Consider the following 17,079-nt stretch of genomic DNA (forward strand, 5'->3'; position numbering starts at 1 on the left):
TAAGACCCTGTTCCTCACTCTTCATTAAAATCCTGTTTTACCCTGTTTCTCTACAATGTAAGCGAACTGAGCTAAACACTACCGACTAGTCCTTCTAGAGCTCTATAACAAAAGTGCCAGAACAACCATTTTGAGTAAATATCTCAACGCTCGACCTATTAAAATAAAACTAAATTTTTACCCATTGCTGCGACATACTGAACATCGACAATACTGGTAAAATCTCCCGGCTTCTCAAGACTGTAAAATCCCTTCATGTCCATTGCTTGCCTGACAATTTCGTTGGTCACTTGATCACCCCAACAATTAATTTCGGGCATATTGATGTCATCAATGAAGACAATCATTTTACGGCCACCTGGTGGTCCGAAGGTATTGCCCAACCGTTTCTCCACATAATTTTCCATTGTCTTTTGGAATTGGTACGGTGATGTGGCTGATGAAAAGTTGAACGACCTTCCCATGGTTGTTTCCGGATTGGTTTTTTTCATGAAATTCTTAACCATAACCGTTTTGCCGGTACCCTGCTCGCCGATGATCAAAACGGCTCGTTCCTGATTGGCAATGGTTTTGATCAAATAGTCCAAACGAACATTATCTATGATCGGCACAAGAATCGATAGGTAGTCGGGTGTCGCATTTTCCGGATACGCGTAATTAGTAACCAGACTGCGCCAATGTTCCCACGCACCGTTGGTTGCAACAAAAAAGTCAAATATCGTTGCATCCGGAAAGCTTTCATGTTTCGGTAAGTCGAAGGTGGTGAATTTCTCTTTAACAAACTGATCCAGTTTGACTCGATCGACAGTGTTCAACAGGGCGCCAAAGCTCCAAGTCAATGCAAAAATGTACAGTCGATGTATATGTTCCGGCGAATACAATTCCTCTTTAACTTCAATTTGCTGTTCGTCTTGAGCTTCTTCGTCAACGCTCTCATGCACGGAAACAGCAACGTTCGGCGTTTCGTCTTTGGGCAGTGGTACTAAACCTTCCAAAATAAAGAGCATTTGCTGTATAATGTTGCACTGAAGAACGTCCATCTTCAATTGTAGGTTCTGTGTCTCCCAAGAGTACAACACGCCAAACGACTGATCGAACAAATCTTGCAGAACCGAGTTCTCGCGCGGCGATCGGGTTTTCAACCATGCACAGAGGACTGAGGAAAATTTGATTGTCAGATTGAAAACAATTGAAGATTTCAAAGACTTACTAGGCTTCCAGTCCAATCCAGATGAGCTCATGTACACCATACCGTTTCGCGATACTGAAAGCATGAAGCATTGAGAAATCATTCCGGTTGAAAGCAGAGATTCTTTACCTGTAGCTGGGGATGCGTTATCAATGTTGTGCGGTTCGAAGATAATTTTACAAGTTGGTGACATCGACAAACGATCACCATTCGCTAGCGTTAGCGTTTTATTATCGTCCAGCACAGAGTTGAGATTTTCTATCCAGATACTATCGACAGGTCCATCAAGAACCAGCCAGATGTGTTCGCCTGATTTGGTAAAATGATAACTTTAGCTATAGGACCAATGCACCCTTAAGTTAAGCTTAGGCTTAAGCGGTCTCGAAAAGCACAAGAAAGCGTGAGAAGAAAATATAAACGCGTGGGCTAGTTCTGCTGTGAAGACTGACAAAAAGCATTCATAGAACGACTTACCACCTTTCATTTTCAACGTTTTCCGCCACAGAGCTGAAAAGATTCCATCGGTCCAATCGTTCGTTGCCACGTCTAACTTCCCAAACATTTGAGCGGCAGTAATCGCTTTTGGATTCATTCTCATTTCCCTAAAAGTAAAATTGGAGGTTTCCAACTTTTACAAAACTTTAAAACATCCAACCTATGCGCATCGCCCATCTGAGTCAATGATTTCATCAATGTTTGAATGCAAGTCGTTTTCCCAGCCCCTGATGGTCCTAGAGTCATAATTCCATGTCTAACTTTTTGCGTCTCATAAAGTTGAATCAATTTCAGCACCCAGGGGGGATGGTACACAAGACCAGCTTCGTCGGCTTTTTGTGAAATTGCCGTTTCCAGGTCGGAATAGACCGTTTTCTCAATGGATTGATTAGGAAACAGATCAGCAACAAGTGAGATAAAGAGTGGTTCATCGTCGTCGATCAGTTTCGACAAATTCATGTCGCGCAGAACTCTCATGACGATTGTACTTTCACTGTCTTTGCAATTCTGACGCTTCGATGCTCCCAGTGTTCGTAGAACTGATAAAATGTTTCGAAGACCGAAGTCATAATGAACCTAATGGATCAGTGGAACATGTCATAGCCGTTGAGATCGTAATAAACATTTTACTGAACCTGTTTCGTTAATTGTTCCTCACAAAGTTTGTACAGGGTGTAGAACTTTCGTGCTAGAGTAATGTTCTCGAGAAATCCGCACGAAGCCAATTTTACACGGATAATGATTTGACGATCAGGGACCATCATAGCAACAGTTCGAAATTGAATTTTCAGATTTTCCGCTGTAAAATAATTGCAATTAATTTAAATCGACGCATCAATGATGGTGCACGCACATGCAAACTTAGGTAGGTGGATCGTAATTCTAAGTTCAAAGTTTACAAATTTGAAAACACGTCCGTAAATCGCATTCTATTCTTCACGGCTACACCGTTCGGAGTCAGAAGGATTTGCAAGGTACTTTATCGCACTAGTGCGAAAAACCACGTGTGACTGACTTCACACTATGAATATCATATTAGATTTTCTTCATTGTTTATACTTTCTCCTTCTCGTTTATTAATAAAACTAAACAGGTGATAAAACGTAGTTTACAAAGTTATGAACACACTTATGGCGAGACTACAGTTGACGGAGTTGCAGCTTACTTAAGCAGAATTCCTATCAAACCGGGTGTAGCCGGATCAGCTGGAACAGCCGGATTTGCAGGAACAGCCGGATTTGCAGGAACAGCCGGAGTTGCAGGAGTTGCCGGAGTTGCAGGAGTTGCCGGCGTTGCAGCAGTGGCTTGAGCAGATCTTTTAACTTTTGCTGCAGGTGTCGCTGGAGTTGCAGGAGTGGCTGGAGTGGCTGGAGTGGCTGGAGTTGCAGGAGTTGCTGCAGTGGCTGGAGTAGCAGCTATTCAAAATCATCGTTGAAATTATTGCATTTCTTTGGTTGGAACGAATTCGAAAAAAAAAATCAGACTTACCATGGACCACAGATACCAAAAGTATCACAACAGCGAACATCATTATTGTTGAATTCATTTCTAAGTTCTTGGGAGTTTAATTTTCTTTTCACACTTTGTTGTTTCACAGTTAACAAATTACTTAAAGTTTGGCATCTCTGCACCCAGCTTTTATACAAACTACAACTCTTTTTTCGTTGCATAATTAGTAAACAGTTTTACAAATAAGAATTTACATTGCGACCGTTTAACTGTTCAACAACATCCACACGTTTGTCACATATATTATCCACATGTTATCGTTTCAACAATAGTTATTTGTTTACAAAAAAAAAACTGGAAAAATGGAAAATTAAAACAAGAGCGTTGTTCGTTACTAGAGCGAAGAGAGTTAAAATATAATTTCGAAACGGCGTAGGTGACGTATAAATTTAAGGTCCTCTTACATTAGTTCAGGTGCTTGTGTCAATCTTCTCGCTTTGCGTTGTTCGAGATTTTCAGTTAGCCCATTCGATTGGAAACGAAAATCTGTGTAAGAAATTCGTTACTTCAAAAACTAACTTTTACAACAAAGGCAAGACATCCGAAGTTTTATCTGAGGTGAGAGAATTACTATTTTCTCATCTGCGTTGTTAAAAAGCATGATTGATACAAAAAACTACTATAAACTATGAATATTTTACTAGGAATTATTGGTAAATTAAAACTTATTTTATTGTTTTCCGAATTAAAACCATTTCAACATTCCATAATATGCTAATGAGACTTTTCATCTCAATTCTTTATTTTTAGCATAAATTTGTTAAAAGTTGCAAATATAATGATTACTAATGATTGCAACGGTTTGTTACTAATCACAACAATAGTACGCTACATACTTGGTCTAATAAGTGAGTCATGATTACATTGCTTGTTTTTTAAGATGGACAATTCGAACTAAATGGTCAATGTGATCGTGGAATTAGTAAAAGATCAACAGAAAGTTGAATTCTGTACGTATGTCGTTTCTCATTGCAAATGTTGAAAATTTTGTCTTCGGACTGGTCGGCCGGCACAGTGCTCCAGATATACGAGTGTGAGTGAATATGTATCCGAGTGTGCATATTTGTTGGAACGCGTGGAGGCGCAGCTGTGAACGAGTAAAATGACTTTCAAACGACGATATATACGAACACACACATTCGAATAAGTGCCTTTGACTCATATATTTCGTCATGATTGTATCATATCGAGGGCAACATCACTAAGGGCATATCTCCTATATTTCACAAGTTAGCATTCCTCGTCATATTCTCTAGAGGCTTTTCAGTTTTTCGACAATATCGTCCGAACCATATGGCAGATTGACTTCATGACGGGTTCAGTAGTTTCTGATATATCAGAGATATACCCTTTAGTCATGTTACACTCGAGATATTTTACATGTTTAAGCTTACGCATTTACCGTACACAAGCATGTAATAGCTTGTAAGTTATTTTTTTAACTTGTGTGATTACTCCATTCGCCTTCGGCTCGTTCCGTAAAGCTCACACTTGATAAAACAACAAACTTACAGGCAAGGACGTAATATATTATTTTGTGCCAAGACAGGAAAAGTCGATTCCTCTAGCCAAAATAAAAATCTACAAACAAGAACGTAATGTACTAATAGAAATGGAATGTAAGATTTTTTCGGTTTGAAAATTTTCCGTCAAACCATGAGACACGCGCAACCTTAAACAAATTTATATGCAAAAACAAATGTGCGAAAAAGGCATATTAGCATAGTCCATTGCATAATTGATAAAATTAATGGCTATAAATGTTGATTCAATAAGCAAACAATAAATTTTTCTAAAACAACATCCATTCCTTGCAAAATATCGCCAGCTCATAAATAATTTTTGTTGATGAGACAACTGGAAAATGTATCATTTCACGTTACATGCCAAAGAACCGCGACAAATGTGTTGATGTTATTGAATATTCCCGCAATGTAAATTCATTTTTGTAAAATTGTTTACTAATTCTTCAGCACAAGATAGATTTATATTTTGTATAAAAGCTGGCTGCAGAGATGCCAAACTTTAAGTAATTTGTTAACTGTGAAACGACAAAGTGTGAAAAGAGAATCAAACTCCAAAGCTCTTAAAAATGAATTCAACAATAATGATGCTCGCTGCCGTGATACTTTTGGTATCTGTGGTTCATGGTAAGTCTGAGTTTTTTTTTTCAAATTCCTTCAAACCAAAGAAATTGAATTATGTCAACGATGATTTTGAATAGCTGCAACTCCAGCCACTGCAGCAACGCCTGCAACTCCAGCCACCGCAGCAACTCCGGCGACACCTGCAGCGAAAGTTAAAAGATCTGCTCAAATAGCTCTACCAACCCTTCCTGCTCTTCCGGCAAATCCAGCTGTTCCTGCAACTCCAGCAACTGCAGCAACTCCAGCCACTGCTGCAACTCCAGCCACCGCAGCACCTGCAGCGAAAGTTAAAAGATCTGCTCAAGTAGCTCTCCCAGCCCTTCCTGCTCTTCCGGCAAATCCAGCAAATCCGGCTACTCCCGGTAAGTAAGTACTGTTCCGACAACCCGACAACATCGCCATAAGAGTGAAGAATATTTATGCCTCTAGAAACTACAGTTTCTCCACTGTTCAGATTTTTTAAAATAAATAAACGAGAACGAAAGAGGTTAACAAAATTTGTTTTATTTATCGGCCATCGTCATAGTGACGTTTAACGATGGTAAGAAGGGCATCACAACACAAGGTTTTAAAAAAATCCATAGATTTTAGACACATAGACACTTAGCCGTCCTGAATATGAAATATATAAAGCACTTCGCAGAAAAAGACGTAAGTTCCATATAAATTGAAGGTCCTTACACACCATACTAAATATTAGTTTTATACAATCTCCCCCGAATTATCCCCTTTGTTTTTGTTTTTAAAAGTGGTGGAACAAATTGATGTTTTTGTTTCGTGGAGAAGAACACACGAAAGCACATATGAAAGGCGTTGCATTCACCTCTGAAATAAAATAGTAAATCCCAACTCGAGCGATCACAGCCTAAAATAGTTATTTGTTAACCTAGGAAAAAAAGTTACAAATTTTATTTCGATGGTGTTTTGTGGCCACAAGACACCCGAGAAAATGCACTTTTGAATTTTTTTCCGATATGAATACATAAGTTTTCACAGCAAAGGCAAGGAATACGAATTTGCATCTGAGGTGAGGAAATTACTATTGTAAAAAGCATGTATCAATCGAATGCATAAAAACATAGAGCTATAACTTTATGCATAATAAGCCACTATAAACTGTGAATATTTTGCAAGGAATTAGTGATACATGCAAAGCAAAATAAGAAGTTACAATTACAATCCAATTCTCCTTATTCAATCCACATGCATTACCAATGTTACGACATTTACGTATGTACATGTATTATAACGTGTAAATCGCATGTGGATTGAATAACAATTGGATTGTATTTGTTGTGAAATGTACCATGTCTATTTTCTCGCACAGTAAATTAAAATTGATTAGGACCATTTCTTCTTTTTTCTCATAAAGCATTTATGCTGGGTAAAATCAAGTATACCCAGTATATTAAGTATAAACTGTATAAGTTTGACAACCGTCACCTGAAAAATAATTAAATTTTACCTCGACATATTTTAGTCAAACAAACTGCTAGAGTGCACTCAAAGCTATGCTATATACGCAATATTTTCAAATATACTCGAAATGCTGGATATACGTGCGTAGGCATATCGAGTCTAAAAAAAAAACAAAAGAAATACCGCTATTGTTTTCTGAGTGAATCAACAGTTATAGCCATTTCACCATGCCATGTATACTATCCTAATGAGAGTTTTCATCTCAATTCTTCATTTTTAGCATAACTTTGTTAAAAGTTGCAAATAAAATGATACTAAAGATTGCAAAAGTTTGTTACAAATCAAAACAATAGTACATTTCGTACCTAGGACTAAATGTCTTTTTTAGCGTGTGAGAAGTTTTCAGACAGAGCCGAAGGCGCAAAAACAGAATTTTAGTCCGTGGTACGAATAGTATTTTGTGCATCTGACAACTGAAATACGACCTATTTTGCCATGATTTTTCATTAAGAAATGTCAGTTTTTCCCGAACGAAGTCGCACTTTTGTGTCCTAGGTATGAAATAGTACATTCAATACCCTCTCTAGCAATCAAACTACATTTATTAAGGTTGTAGAGACGTTTGTAAACTCTGCTACTTGTTTACGATTCGTGAGTATGTTCACTTTTAGTCTTATGAAGAGGCAGAGTTTCTTAAACTTATTTTAAACCCTAATTCGATTTTTTGAGAGAGTTTGTTGAGTTTGTTCACATCTTTTATCGTTGATCTTATACAGACAGACGATACATACATACAAACAAATAGTTAAAACAGCAACAGTGGAACGAAATTGACGCCGTAAGTGTGCCTAAAATTTGAATTTTAAGTGAAGGATTCGATGAAAAAGTGAACCGAAAAGTCCATTTCAACGCTTCATTGTATGAAAATGACGCTACGTTAGAAAGACCTCCGCACTTTCCATTTTGAATTTCGACCGCACTTACGACGTGAATTATCAAAAAGTAAATTAAAAGAAAAACCGTCCAATTACAGTTAAATGAAAACGAACAAAAAAAAATTCAAAAAAACAACAAAATCGCAGTCGATATCACAGTACAGTGCCGCTTTCAGCTTTTAGGTGCCATAGGGCAATTGGAAAAATAGTCGCCAATTTAGTAATTTACTATTAGTAAAGCTAATTTTTTCGCCTTCGGCTAAGGATCACAATCACCAACGCGTCAAAATAAACATTTGGACACATGTGCAAAGTTTATATTACATTTCAGTACATTTTCACTGTCACAAAAATTGCCGTAAAATTCACTTTATCTTAAGCATGTTAAATTCATTGACGAACTTAATACATTATGTGGAACTTGTGTGGCAAATGGGCGCAAATCAAATATTTTAGTAATGTAAGATATTTTCGGTTTCAAAATTTTCCGTCTGATGGTTTTACACGCGCAACGTTAAACAAATTTATGCAAAAGCAAATGTAAGAAAAAGGCATATTAGCATAGTCCATTGCATAAATCGAGAGGTGAGTCACTTTTACATTAAATGGATTTAATGGATTAAATGGAATAAAAATTGGATTAAATGGAATAAAAATTGGATTAAATGGATTAAATAGGAAAAAAGTTCATTTTACCAAATACTTTAATAGTTATTTGTGTATCTGTTTTGGACGATTGTTTTTAGGCAATTTCGCGAGTTGTACATGCGAAAGTGCCTAAAATCAATCGTCCAAAACAGATACTCAAAAAAATTTTCATGTAAGGGGTCGAAAACCCAAGAAAAATTTCGAAACTCCCTCATTTTCGGCCCCGACACATGAAAAAGTCTTAAAAATGGTTGATTTTGATCGAACCACGTACTACAAGTCATACTAGAACGTTAAAAAGCATAAAATTCCACTTTTAGAAGTTTTTGTGTAAAATGGATTAAATGGATTAAATAAATTTAATACCATCTTTACAAAAAAAAAAATTTCCATGTCTCACGAGTACTTAAACGCCCTGTGGATCGTGCGAATCTAATTTTCGTAATTAGTTTACAAATTTTTTAGGTGGGTGGCCTAATTATTTCGGTAAAACTAAAAAAATTAGATTAAATGGATTTAATGGATTAAATGGACTCACAACTTGGCATAAATGCATAATTGATAAACTTAATGGCTATAAATGTTGATTCACTTAGTAAACAATAAATTTTTCTAAAACAACATCGATTCTTAGCAAAATATCCCCAGCTCATAAATAATTTTTGTTGATGACACAACTGGAAAATGTATCATTTCACGTTACATGCTAAAGAACCATGACAAATGTGTTGATGTTTTTGAATATTGCCGCAATGTAAATTCATTTTTGTAAAATTGTTTACTAATTATGCAACACAAAATAGAGTTATATTTTGTATAAAAGCTGGCTGCAGAGATGCCAAACTTTAAGTAATTTGTTAACTGTGAAACGATAAAGTGTGAAAAGATAATCAAACTCCAAAGCTCGTAAAAATGAATTCAACAATAATGATGTTCGCTGCCGTGATACTTTTCGGATCTGTGGTCCATGGTAAGTTTTTTTTTTAATTCGTTCAAACCAAAGAACTTTAATTATTTCAACGATGATTTTGAACAGCTGCACCAGCCACCGCAGCAACTCCAGCCACTGCAGCAACTCCAGCCACTGCAGCACCTGCAGCGAAAGTGAAAAGATCTGCTCAAGTAGCTCTCCCAGCCGTTCCTGCAAATCCCGCAAATCCAGCTGTTCCTGCCAACCCAGCTGTTCCTGCACCGAAAGTTAAAAGATCTGCTCAATTAGCTCTCCCAGCCCTTCCTGCTCTTCCGGCAAATCCAGCTGTTCCTGCAAATCCGGCCACTGCAGCAACTCCTGCAACTCCAGCGACCGCTGCACCTGCAGCAAAAGTTAAAAGATCTGCTCAAGTAGCTCTACCAGCCCTTCCTGCTCTTCCAGTGAGTCCAGCTCTTCCTGCAAATCCGGCTACTCCCGGAGTATAAGGAAATTTGCTTAAGTAAGCACTGTTGCGACAACTCTAGCCTCGCCAAAAGAGTGAAGAATATTTATGACTTTGTAAACTACGGTTTTTCACCTGTTTAGTTTTATTAAAATAAATAAACGAGAACGAAAAAAGTTAACAAAGTTTATTTAATTGATCGGTCATCGCCATAGTGACGCTCAACGATGGTAAAAAGGACATCAAAGCCTTTTCAGCATTTATTTATATAGGCAAAGCCCTAAGGTTTTAAACATCCATTATCCATTATCATGCAGAAATCGCAGAACACACTTAGCCGTCCTGAATATGAAATGTATAAAGCACTTCGCACAAAAAGACGCAAGTTCCATTTGTTTTTGTTGTTTTTACACGAAAAGCACTTGTAAAAGATGTTGTGTTCGAGAGATCGCAGCTAAAATAGTTATTTGTTAACCTGGGAAAAAAGAAGTTGAAAATTTTAATTCGAGGGCGTTTTGTGGCCACAAGCCACCCGAGAATATGTACTTTCCTATTTTTCTCACGAGATTAAGACACCAGTTTTCACAACAAAGGAAAGACATCCGAAGTTTTATATAAGGTGACAAAATTACTATTTTCGCAACAAGCGACGAAAAGTAGGAGACTTTAAATAGGCATGTTCACTGAAAAATATCATCAATCGATGATAAAATTTCCAAATATTCGATACTATATCAATCGAATGTTTTATCGATAATCGATAAATATCGACTGATAATCAACAAATATCCTCTGAAAATCGAATTATCAGTCTATATTTGCCGATTATCAGTCGATATATATCGATTTTCAGTCGATATTTATCGATTATCGATAAAACATTCGATTGATATTGATTTTTTGAAAATATCGATAATCGATTCCAGGGAAATAATCGATATTTAATCAATCGAATGAATTATCGAACATGCCTAACTTTAAATGCACACCGCCTACGGCCTCTAGTGACAATCTTCACATCTAGTGCCTAATATATATTATGTACCTGTTGCCAAGACTGTTATTTTGGCGTGTAGGACATTATTGCCGAAGGCGTGGGCAATAATGCCTACACGTCAAAATAACAGTCTGGCAATAGGTACATACCATGTTTTATCTGTCGAGAAAAGATATATCGAGATAAGTAAAACCTCCCTAGGGAGATAAGCTCGAGATTATCGTTCTAGATAGATAAAAAAACATTTATCACTCGGTTGTATAAATAACTGTGATTAAACTGTGAATATTTTGCAAGGAATTAGTACAGTGTGTTCAAACTAAATTCGAACACCGTAAGATTTTTTAGAGTTTCTAAAGTCATTAATGTCAAATAGCAAAAATGCGTCCGTTTCAGCCTTTTTCTCAGGCGCACTTTTTATTTTGAATTTGAATTTTTCATCTTTTTCAATTTTTCGTTGTTTTGCTCCAGAAAGTGTTCAATTTTAGGTTTTATTATTTTATTTTATAATTTGGAGGCTCAATACTGTAATTTACGTCCGGGAAAATAAAAGAATCAATAGAAATAAGTAACTTTTTTTAAAAGTTTTATCAGATTTTTGTCGTATAGTTGCCGACTTTTAATTTTTTGGTATAGTGGCCGCGCGACTTTCAATTTTGTGGACTATTTCGATTCAGCTGTTTGACAGTCTGGTCCATGTAAACAGGGAAAGTCAGTTAATTTTATAATCAGTTGTAGATGAAAGTAGCAACAGTGGTTTGTTTATTATCGTTAACAATACGACTAAAGATAGTGTATTCGTTGTTTTTAGAAGATATTTTTTTGCATGGAAAATATGTTTCGCATGGATAGCATGCTTCAGATGGAAAGCATATTTCAGATGGGAAACATATTTCAGATAGAAAACATGTTTCACATAGGAAACATATTTCAGATATTAAACAAATTTCAGATGGAAAGAATGTTTCAAATTGAAAACATGTTCCAAATGGAGAACATGTTTCAAACGGAAAACATTTTTCTGATAGTAAACATATTTCCAATAGAAAAATATTTTAGGTAGAAAACGTGTTTCAGATAAGAACATGTTTTAGATAAGGAACATGTTTCAGGCAAGGAACATGTTTAAGATAAGAACATGTTTCAGATAAGGAACATGTTTCAGATAAGGAACATGTTTCAGATAAGGAACATAGATAAGGAACATGTTTCAGATAAGGAACATGTTTCAGATAAGGAACATGTTTAAGATAAGAACATGTTTAAGATAAGAAACATGTTTCAGATAAGGAACATGTTTCAGATAAGGAACATGTTTCAGATAAGGAACATGTTTCAGATAAGGAACATGTTTCAGGCAAGGAACATGTTTAAGATAAGAACATGTTTCAGATAAGGAACATGTTTCAGATAAGGAACATGTTTCAGATAAGGAACATGTTTCAGATAAGAACATGTTTTAGATAAGGAACATGTTTCAGGCAAGGAACATGTTTAAGATAAGAACATGTTTCAGATAAGGAACATGTTTCAGATAAGGAACATGTTTCAGATAAGGAACATGTTTCAGATAAGGAACATGTTTCAGATAAGAACATGTTTAAGATAAGAACATGTTTAAGATAAGAAACATGTTTCAGATAAGGAACATGTTTCAGATAAGGAACATGTTTCAGATAAGGAACATGTTTCAGATAAGGAACATGTTTCAGATAAGTAACATGTTCCAAATGGAAAACATGTTTAAAATGTCAAACATTTTTCAGATTCGAAACATGCTTCTGATGGGAAACATATTTCAGATAGAAAACATGATTCGAATGGGAAACATGGTTCAGATAAGAAATGTGTTTCACATGGAAAAACATGTTCTGTGTGGAAAACATGTTTTGTGTTGAAATAATATATTATCAGACGGAGAAAAAGTGCGATGAAGTCGCACTTTTTTGGTCCTAGGTATGAAAAGTTTTGTTTTTGACCCAGGTGGTGAAAACGTCCGAAAATGACATGAGTGGGTACGAAAATTGATGTCACTGGAAACGAAAAGTGATGCCACTGTAACGAAAAGTAGAAAAAAAGGTGAGAGAAAAAAGTTGTTGTTTTGGCTCTCTACCTGGTGAATGAATGTGAAGTTTTTTTCCGCCTGAATGAAAACTTTTTTTCTAATTTGAGCTGAATATTGGAACTTCATAAAGTACTTCATAAAACTTCGAACAGTTCTTTTTGTCTCTTTTACACATGTTTTTTCTTACAAATTACGGCATATTGGCTCTTCCTTTTCCTTTGAATTTCGATGAATCTAGAGCTTTTGTTTCATAACCCAGCTTTAGGCATTTCGTCAGAAAATTTTCGAATGTTTGTATTAACCTTTACGAAGATTTTTTTATGCGATATTCCAAAGTATTAGCATCTAAATTATTCTAATAAGACTTTCCTCTTCGTCTAAAATGATTTTAGTTTTAGTTGAAACAAATGTCAGAGTTTACCGCCATTGATAAACTTACGGCAATTTAATTCTTATAAATAAATAAATTTAATTCAAGAAACTTCTAAGCTAGGCTTTGATTTTCTTCTATAAATGGTCTCAATAGAAGCCACACACACTGAACGGTCCTTTATAGTCCGTAGAATAAGAATGTGTGTTCTTAGTATTGAATCGACAAATGTGTCGTAAATTCTTTGAATTACCAAATCTGAAAAATCAGTAGGGTAAAGGTTGGTCGTGCTTCTATACATTGACGCTGCCTTGTAACGTGTGTATAACCTTGAAAATGTCAATAAATGTTACGCGTTACCGAAGAACTATACTAATACTATTCATCTATGAAAAATTTACGACAAAAATCTGATAAAACTTCAAAATAAGTTATTTATATTAATTCTGTTATTCGCACAGTCTCAAATTAGAGTATCGAACCTCCAAATTATAAAATAAAATATTAAAACCGGAAATTAAACACTTTGCGTAGCAAAACAACAAAAAAATTAAAATGACGAAAAATTCAAATTCAAAATAAAAAGTGCGCCTGCGAGAAAGTGTGAAACGGACGCATCTTCTGTTATAGGCCGATGCCATGAAATCGATGACTTTTAAAACTCTAAAATATCTCAAATGTGTTCCGAAATAAAAAAAACGAACTGTAGTAAATTAATAGTATATTTCAACATACCCCAATACACACAAGATGTGTGTGCACGCGCGGGCGAAGCCCAAGCGAAAACACACATCGAGTGTGTATTGGGGTATTTTGAAAGATATTTTTCTGTAATAGTGAGAGTGTGTAGGTGCTTTCCTTCCCAACCGTTACTTTCCTTCTCGACCGTTTACTTTCCCTACCGACCGATTCATATCATAGCTCACCAATACACTCTCACGTATACAGAAAAACTTATTGTTTTCTGAGTGAACGAATCAAAACAATAGTACGTTACATACTTGTTTTAATAAGTCATGGTTGCATTGCTTGTTCACTGATAACAGAACATACGTCATGTATGCATCAAATGGCTGGCAGACAGCTTCTCTTCTGTCTTACTTGTATGAAATGTTTTATTAGTGAATAGGCTGTTTCTAAGATCGACCATTCGACCTATAACGTTCAATGTGATCGTGATCGTGGAATTAGCAAAAGATCAATAGAAAGTTGAATTCTGTACACTATATGTCTTTTGTCATTCTAAACGGGCTCTTCGTTCGGGCCGGCCGGCACAGTGCTCTAGATTGCACTAAAGTGAGTGAATATGTATCCGAGTGTGAGTATTTGTGAAACGAGTGGATGCACAGCTGGAACGACTGAAATGACTTTCATATGATGATAAATATGACGAGCACACACATTCACATTCAGAAGCGGCAAATGACGTATTTATACAAGCCAAAACAATAATTTACAAGAAATTACGAAAGGTATTGTAGTACAAAAGTAGCGTAAAGTGCAGTTTACATGCTACATGCGTCAAGCACTACTTTCGATGCCATCAGCATATAAAATACTATTACCGGAAGCTATAACGTAAAATTCATTGACGAGGTGGACATTGGGTGAACGGGGTGTTTCCAACTTAATACCTTATGCGGAATTTTGGTGGATAATGGACGAAAATCTAATATTTTGGTAATCGAACCTTTTCTAGTTTCGAAATTTTTCGTCCAACCATTAGACCACGCGCATCTTTCTTTGCAATGTTAAACAAAATTATGCAAAGACAAATGTGATATATTAGCATAGTCCATTGCACAATTTATAAAATGGCTATAAATGCTGATTCACTTAGCAAACAATCAATTTTTCTAAAACAACATCCATTCTTAGCAAAATATCCCCAGCTCATAAATAATTTTTGTTGATGAGACAACTGGAAAATGTATCAATTCACGTTACATGCCAAAGAACCATGACAAATGAGTTGATGTTTTTGAATATTCCCGCAATGTAAATTCATTTTTGTAAAATTGTTTACTAATTCTCCAGCACAAAATAGATTTATATTTTGTATAAAAGGTAGCTGCAGAGATGCCAAATTTTAAGAAATTTGTTAACTGTGAAACGACAAAGTGTGAAAAGAGAATCAAACTCCAAAGCTCTTAAAAATGAATTCAACAATAATGATATTCGCTGCTGTGATACTTTTGGTATCTGTGGTTCATGGTAAGTCTGAGTTTTTTTTCAAATTCGTTGAAACCAAAGAAATTGAATTATGTCAACGATGATTTTGAATAGCTGCAACTCCAGCCACTGCAGCAACACCAGCCACTCCTGCAACTCCAGCCACCGCAGCAACTCCGGCGACACCTGCAGCGAAAGTTAAAAGATCTGCTCAAGTAGCTCCCCCAGCCGCTCCTGCTGTTCCTACAATTCCAGAAGTTCCTACGATTCCGGAAGTTCCTGCAAATCCAGCTACTCCTGGATTGTGAGGACTATAAGAAAATCCTGCATCTCCAGCTTTGCCACAAGAGTGAAGAATATTTATGCCTTTATAAACTACGCTTACTCACTTGTTTGGCTTTATTAATAAATAAAAGAGAAGGACAAAGTTGAACTTAAATTTTTTAATTTTATTTAGCGATTATCGTCGTAGGAACGTTTTTTAACGATGAAGAAGGATATCTATCGCCGAAACAACTATTTTTGTTTACTTTAAATCCGACTTAACTGCGTCACACATACTTTACTTATAGGTTGTTTGACACACATGTTAGTAATAAAAAAAAATACCTAAAGGAGTGGAACCAGTTAATAGATATTAGGAGAGTATCCTTCAATTGAAGAGAGTATCCATTTAACGAATATGAGCATTAAATTAACCTCTAAGATGCACGGTGGTACCACAATTGCTGATACACAGAAACTGTATTTCAGTGATGTTGCCCTCGATTTCATTATTAAAAGTCTCGAAATAGTATGCGAAAAGACACAATTTTCGCGGTTACTATGATTTTTCCATACGAGTTCGATTTTTTGTATACTACCCAAGGCAGCTCTCTAGCAATCTAGCAATTATGAGGGCGAAAATCGGATAGTGTCCTCTTGTAACTTTCATCACACTGTACTCATACACTTCTACAATAATGAAATTTGCAAAAAATTTTGGCCTCCTAATTTCGTAAACAATATGTGTGCGATTACTAAGAGAGCTGCCATGTACTGCCACATTTTTCATATTTCCCATTTTCCTTATCGTTCTACACTGACACACTTAAATGTTTTCGGAAATTTTGAATTAACAAATTTATTCAACACTTCTGTGAAAAACGATTAGCACTCCAGAGAGATGATAATCTGGCGACTGGGACGTCGTTTCTGACATTTCAGTCGTTCTATAGAAATTGCCGAGATGTTCCCAAGGTAAATATAGTGAAGAGGTAATGACCTATATAACCGAACCAGATGTGCGGTGGCACGAAAGTTCGATACAAACGCAATCTCATCCCTTCGTTGAAAGCAAAAAAGGGAATAGAATGTCGGGCCATCTGTTGTGAGATAGCGAAAATATTTTTGTGAAATACAAGTAAATCGTAGTCAACCATTTAAAAAAAAGATGTCTTTGGCATCGAACTAATGTGCTAGGCCGCGCGTCTGAATGACATTACCTCCTCACTATATTTACCTTGGATGTTCCCTCTATTCTGTCGAAGCGACGTCACAGTCGCCAAATTATCATCTTTCTGCCTGCCACATCCTACAGGATATTTTTTCAAAGTAAAGAGCTCTTCAATCACAACAGAAGCAATGAGAGAAATAACTACTGGTACATCTTTCTCAGCAAAATCCTAAGCTCTCATAAAGGCCATAGATATAAGAAATCGGAGAACACTTTAAGCCGGCCTGAGTATGAAATATACAGGGCACTTCCCGGAAATGTCTGT

At 36.1% G+C, this 17,079-nt stretch overlaps 2 protein-coding genes and 2 long non-coding RNA genes across 7 annotated transcripts in view; 2 read left to right on the top strand and 2 right to left on the bottom strand.

The window, feature by feature from the left end:
- LOC119084094 (dynein heavy chain 5, axonemal) overlaps positions 1–17,079 on the bottom strand; it is a 73,687-nt gene that overhangs the window by 21,481 nt on the left and 35,127 nt on the right. The window contains exons 28-33 of the mRNA XM_037193933.1: positions 2,320–2,483; positions 1,845–2,260; positions 1,664–1,791; positions 1,319–1,498; positions 1,211–1,264; positions 182–1,156 (exon numbers count right to left, since the gene is read on the bottom strand). Coding sequence (XP_037049828.1) covers positions 182–1,156; positions 1,211–1,264; positions 1,319–1,498; positions 1,664–1,791; positions 1,845–2,260; positions 2,320–2,483 — 1,917 coding nt within the window. The remainder of the gene's footprint in view (positions 1–181; positions 1,157–1,210; positions 1,265–1,318; positions 1,499–1,663; positions 1,792–1,844; positions 2,261–2,319; positions 2,484–17,079) is intronic.
- LOC119084108 lies at positions 4,172–16,055 on the top strand. The gene is made up of 3 exons (XR_005089002.1): positions 4,172–4,182; positions 11,184–11,186; positions 16,026–16,055. It is a non-coding gene; the product is annotated as an uncharacterized LOC119084108 (long non-coding RNA).
- LOC119084104 (ice-structuring glycoprotein-like) lies at positions 5,245–15,554 on the top strand. Of its 2 annotated transcripts, none has more exons than XR_005088998.1 (2): positions 5,245–5,343; positions 15,434–15,554. XR_005088998.1 is itself a non-coding variant. In XM_037193958.1 (2 exons), exons 1-2 carry the CDS (start codon positions 5,286–5,288, stop codon positions 5,708–5,710), a joined length of 351 nt encoding a protein of 116 aa, XP_037049853.1. In that variant the 5' UTR covers positions 5,245–5,285; the 3' UTR covers positions 5,711–5,754. The 2 variants fall into 2 exon arrangements, 1 of the variants encoding a protein (XP_037049853.1); XM_037193958.1 differs by lacking the exon at positions 15,434–15,554 and adding an exon at positions 5,418–5,754.
- LOC119084107 lies at positions 5,417–15,572 on the bottom strand. 3 transcript variants are annotated; one of them, XR_005088999.1, is made up of 5 exons: positions 9,655–9,703; positions 9,519–9,603; positions 7,511–7,512; positions 5,616–5,696; positions 5,417–5,555 (listed from the first exon to the last, which is right to left on the bottom strand). It is a non-coding gene; the product is annotated as an uncharacterized LOC119084107 (long non-coding RNA). The 3 variants fall into 3 exon arrangements; XR_005089001.1 differs by lacking the exons at positions 7,511–7,512; positions 9,519–9,603; positions 9,655–9,703 and adding exons at positions 9,629–9,648; positions 15,461–15,572 and having other exon boundaries at positions 5,616–5,663; XR_005089000.1 differs by lacking the exons at positions 5,616–5,696; positions 7,511–7,512; positions 9,655–9,703 and adding exons at positions 9,629–9,648; positions 15,461–15,564 and having other exon boundaries at positions 5,465–5,555; positions 9,436–9,576.

The sequence above is a fragment of the Bradysia coprophila genome, unplaced genomic scaffold, assembly GCF_014529535.1.
Source record: "Bradysia coprophila strain Holo2 unplaced genomic scaffold, BU_Bcop_v1 contig_732, whole genome shotgun sequence".
In the NCBI taxonomy this organism is placed as follows: Eukaryota; Metazoa; Arthropoda; class Insecta; order Diptera; family Sciaridae; genus Bradysia; species Bradysia coprophila.

What these genes read in the sequence shown, in the direction of transcription:
- LOC119084104 (XM_037193958.1), top strand. Translation starts at nt 5,286, where the DNA reads ATGAATTCAACAATAATGATGCTCGCTGCCGTGATACTTTTGGTATCT. An exon ending in TTTGGTATCTGTGGTTCATG is followed by an intron (nt 5,344 to 5,417) that starts GTAAGTCTGAGT and finishes GATTTTGAATAG; the next exon opens with CTGCAACTCCAGCCACTGCA.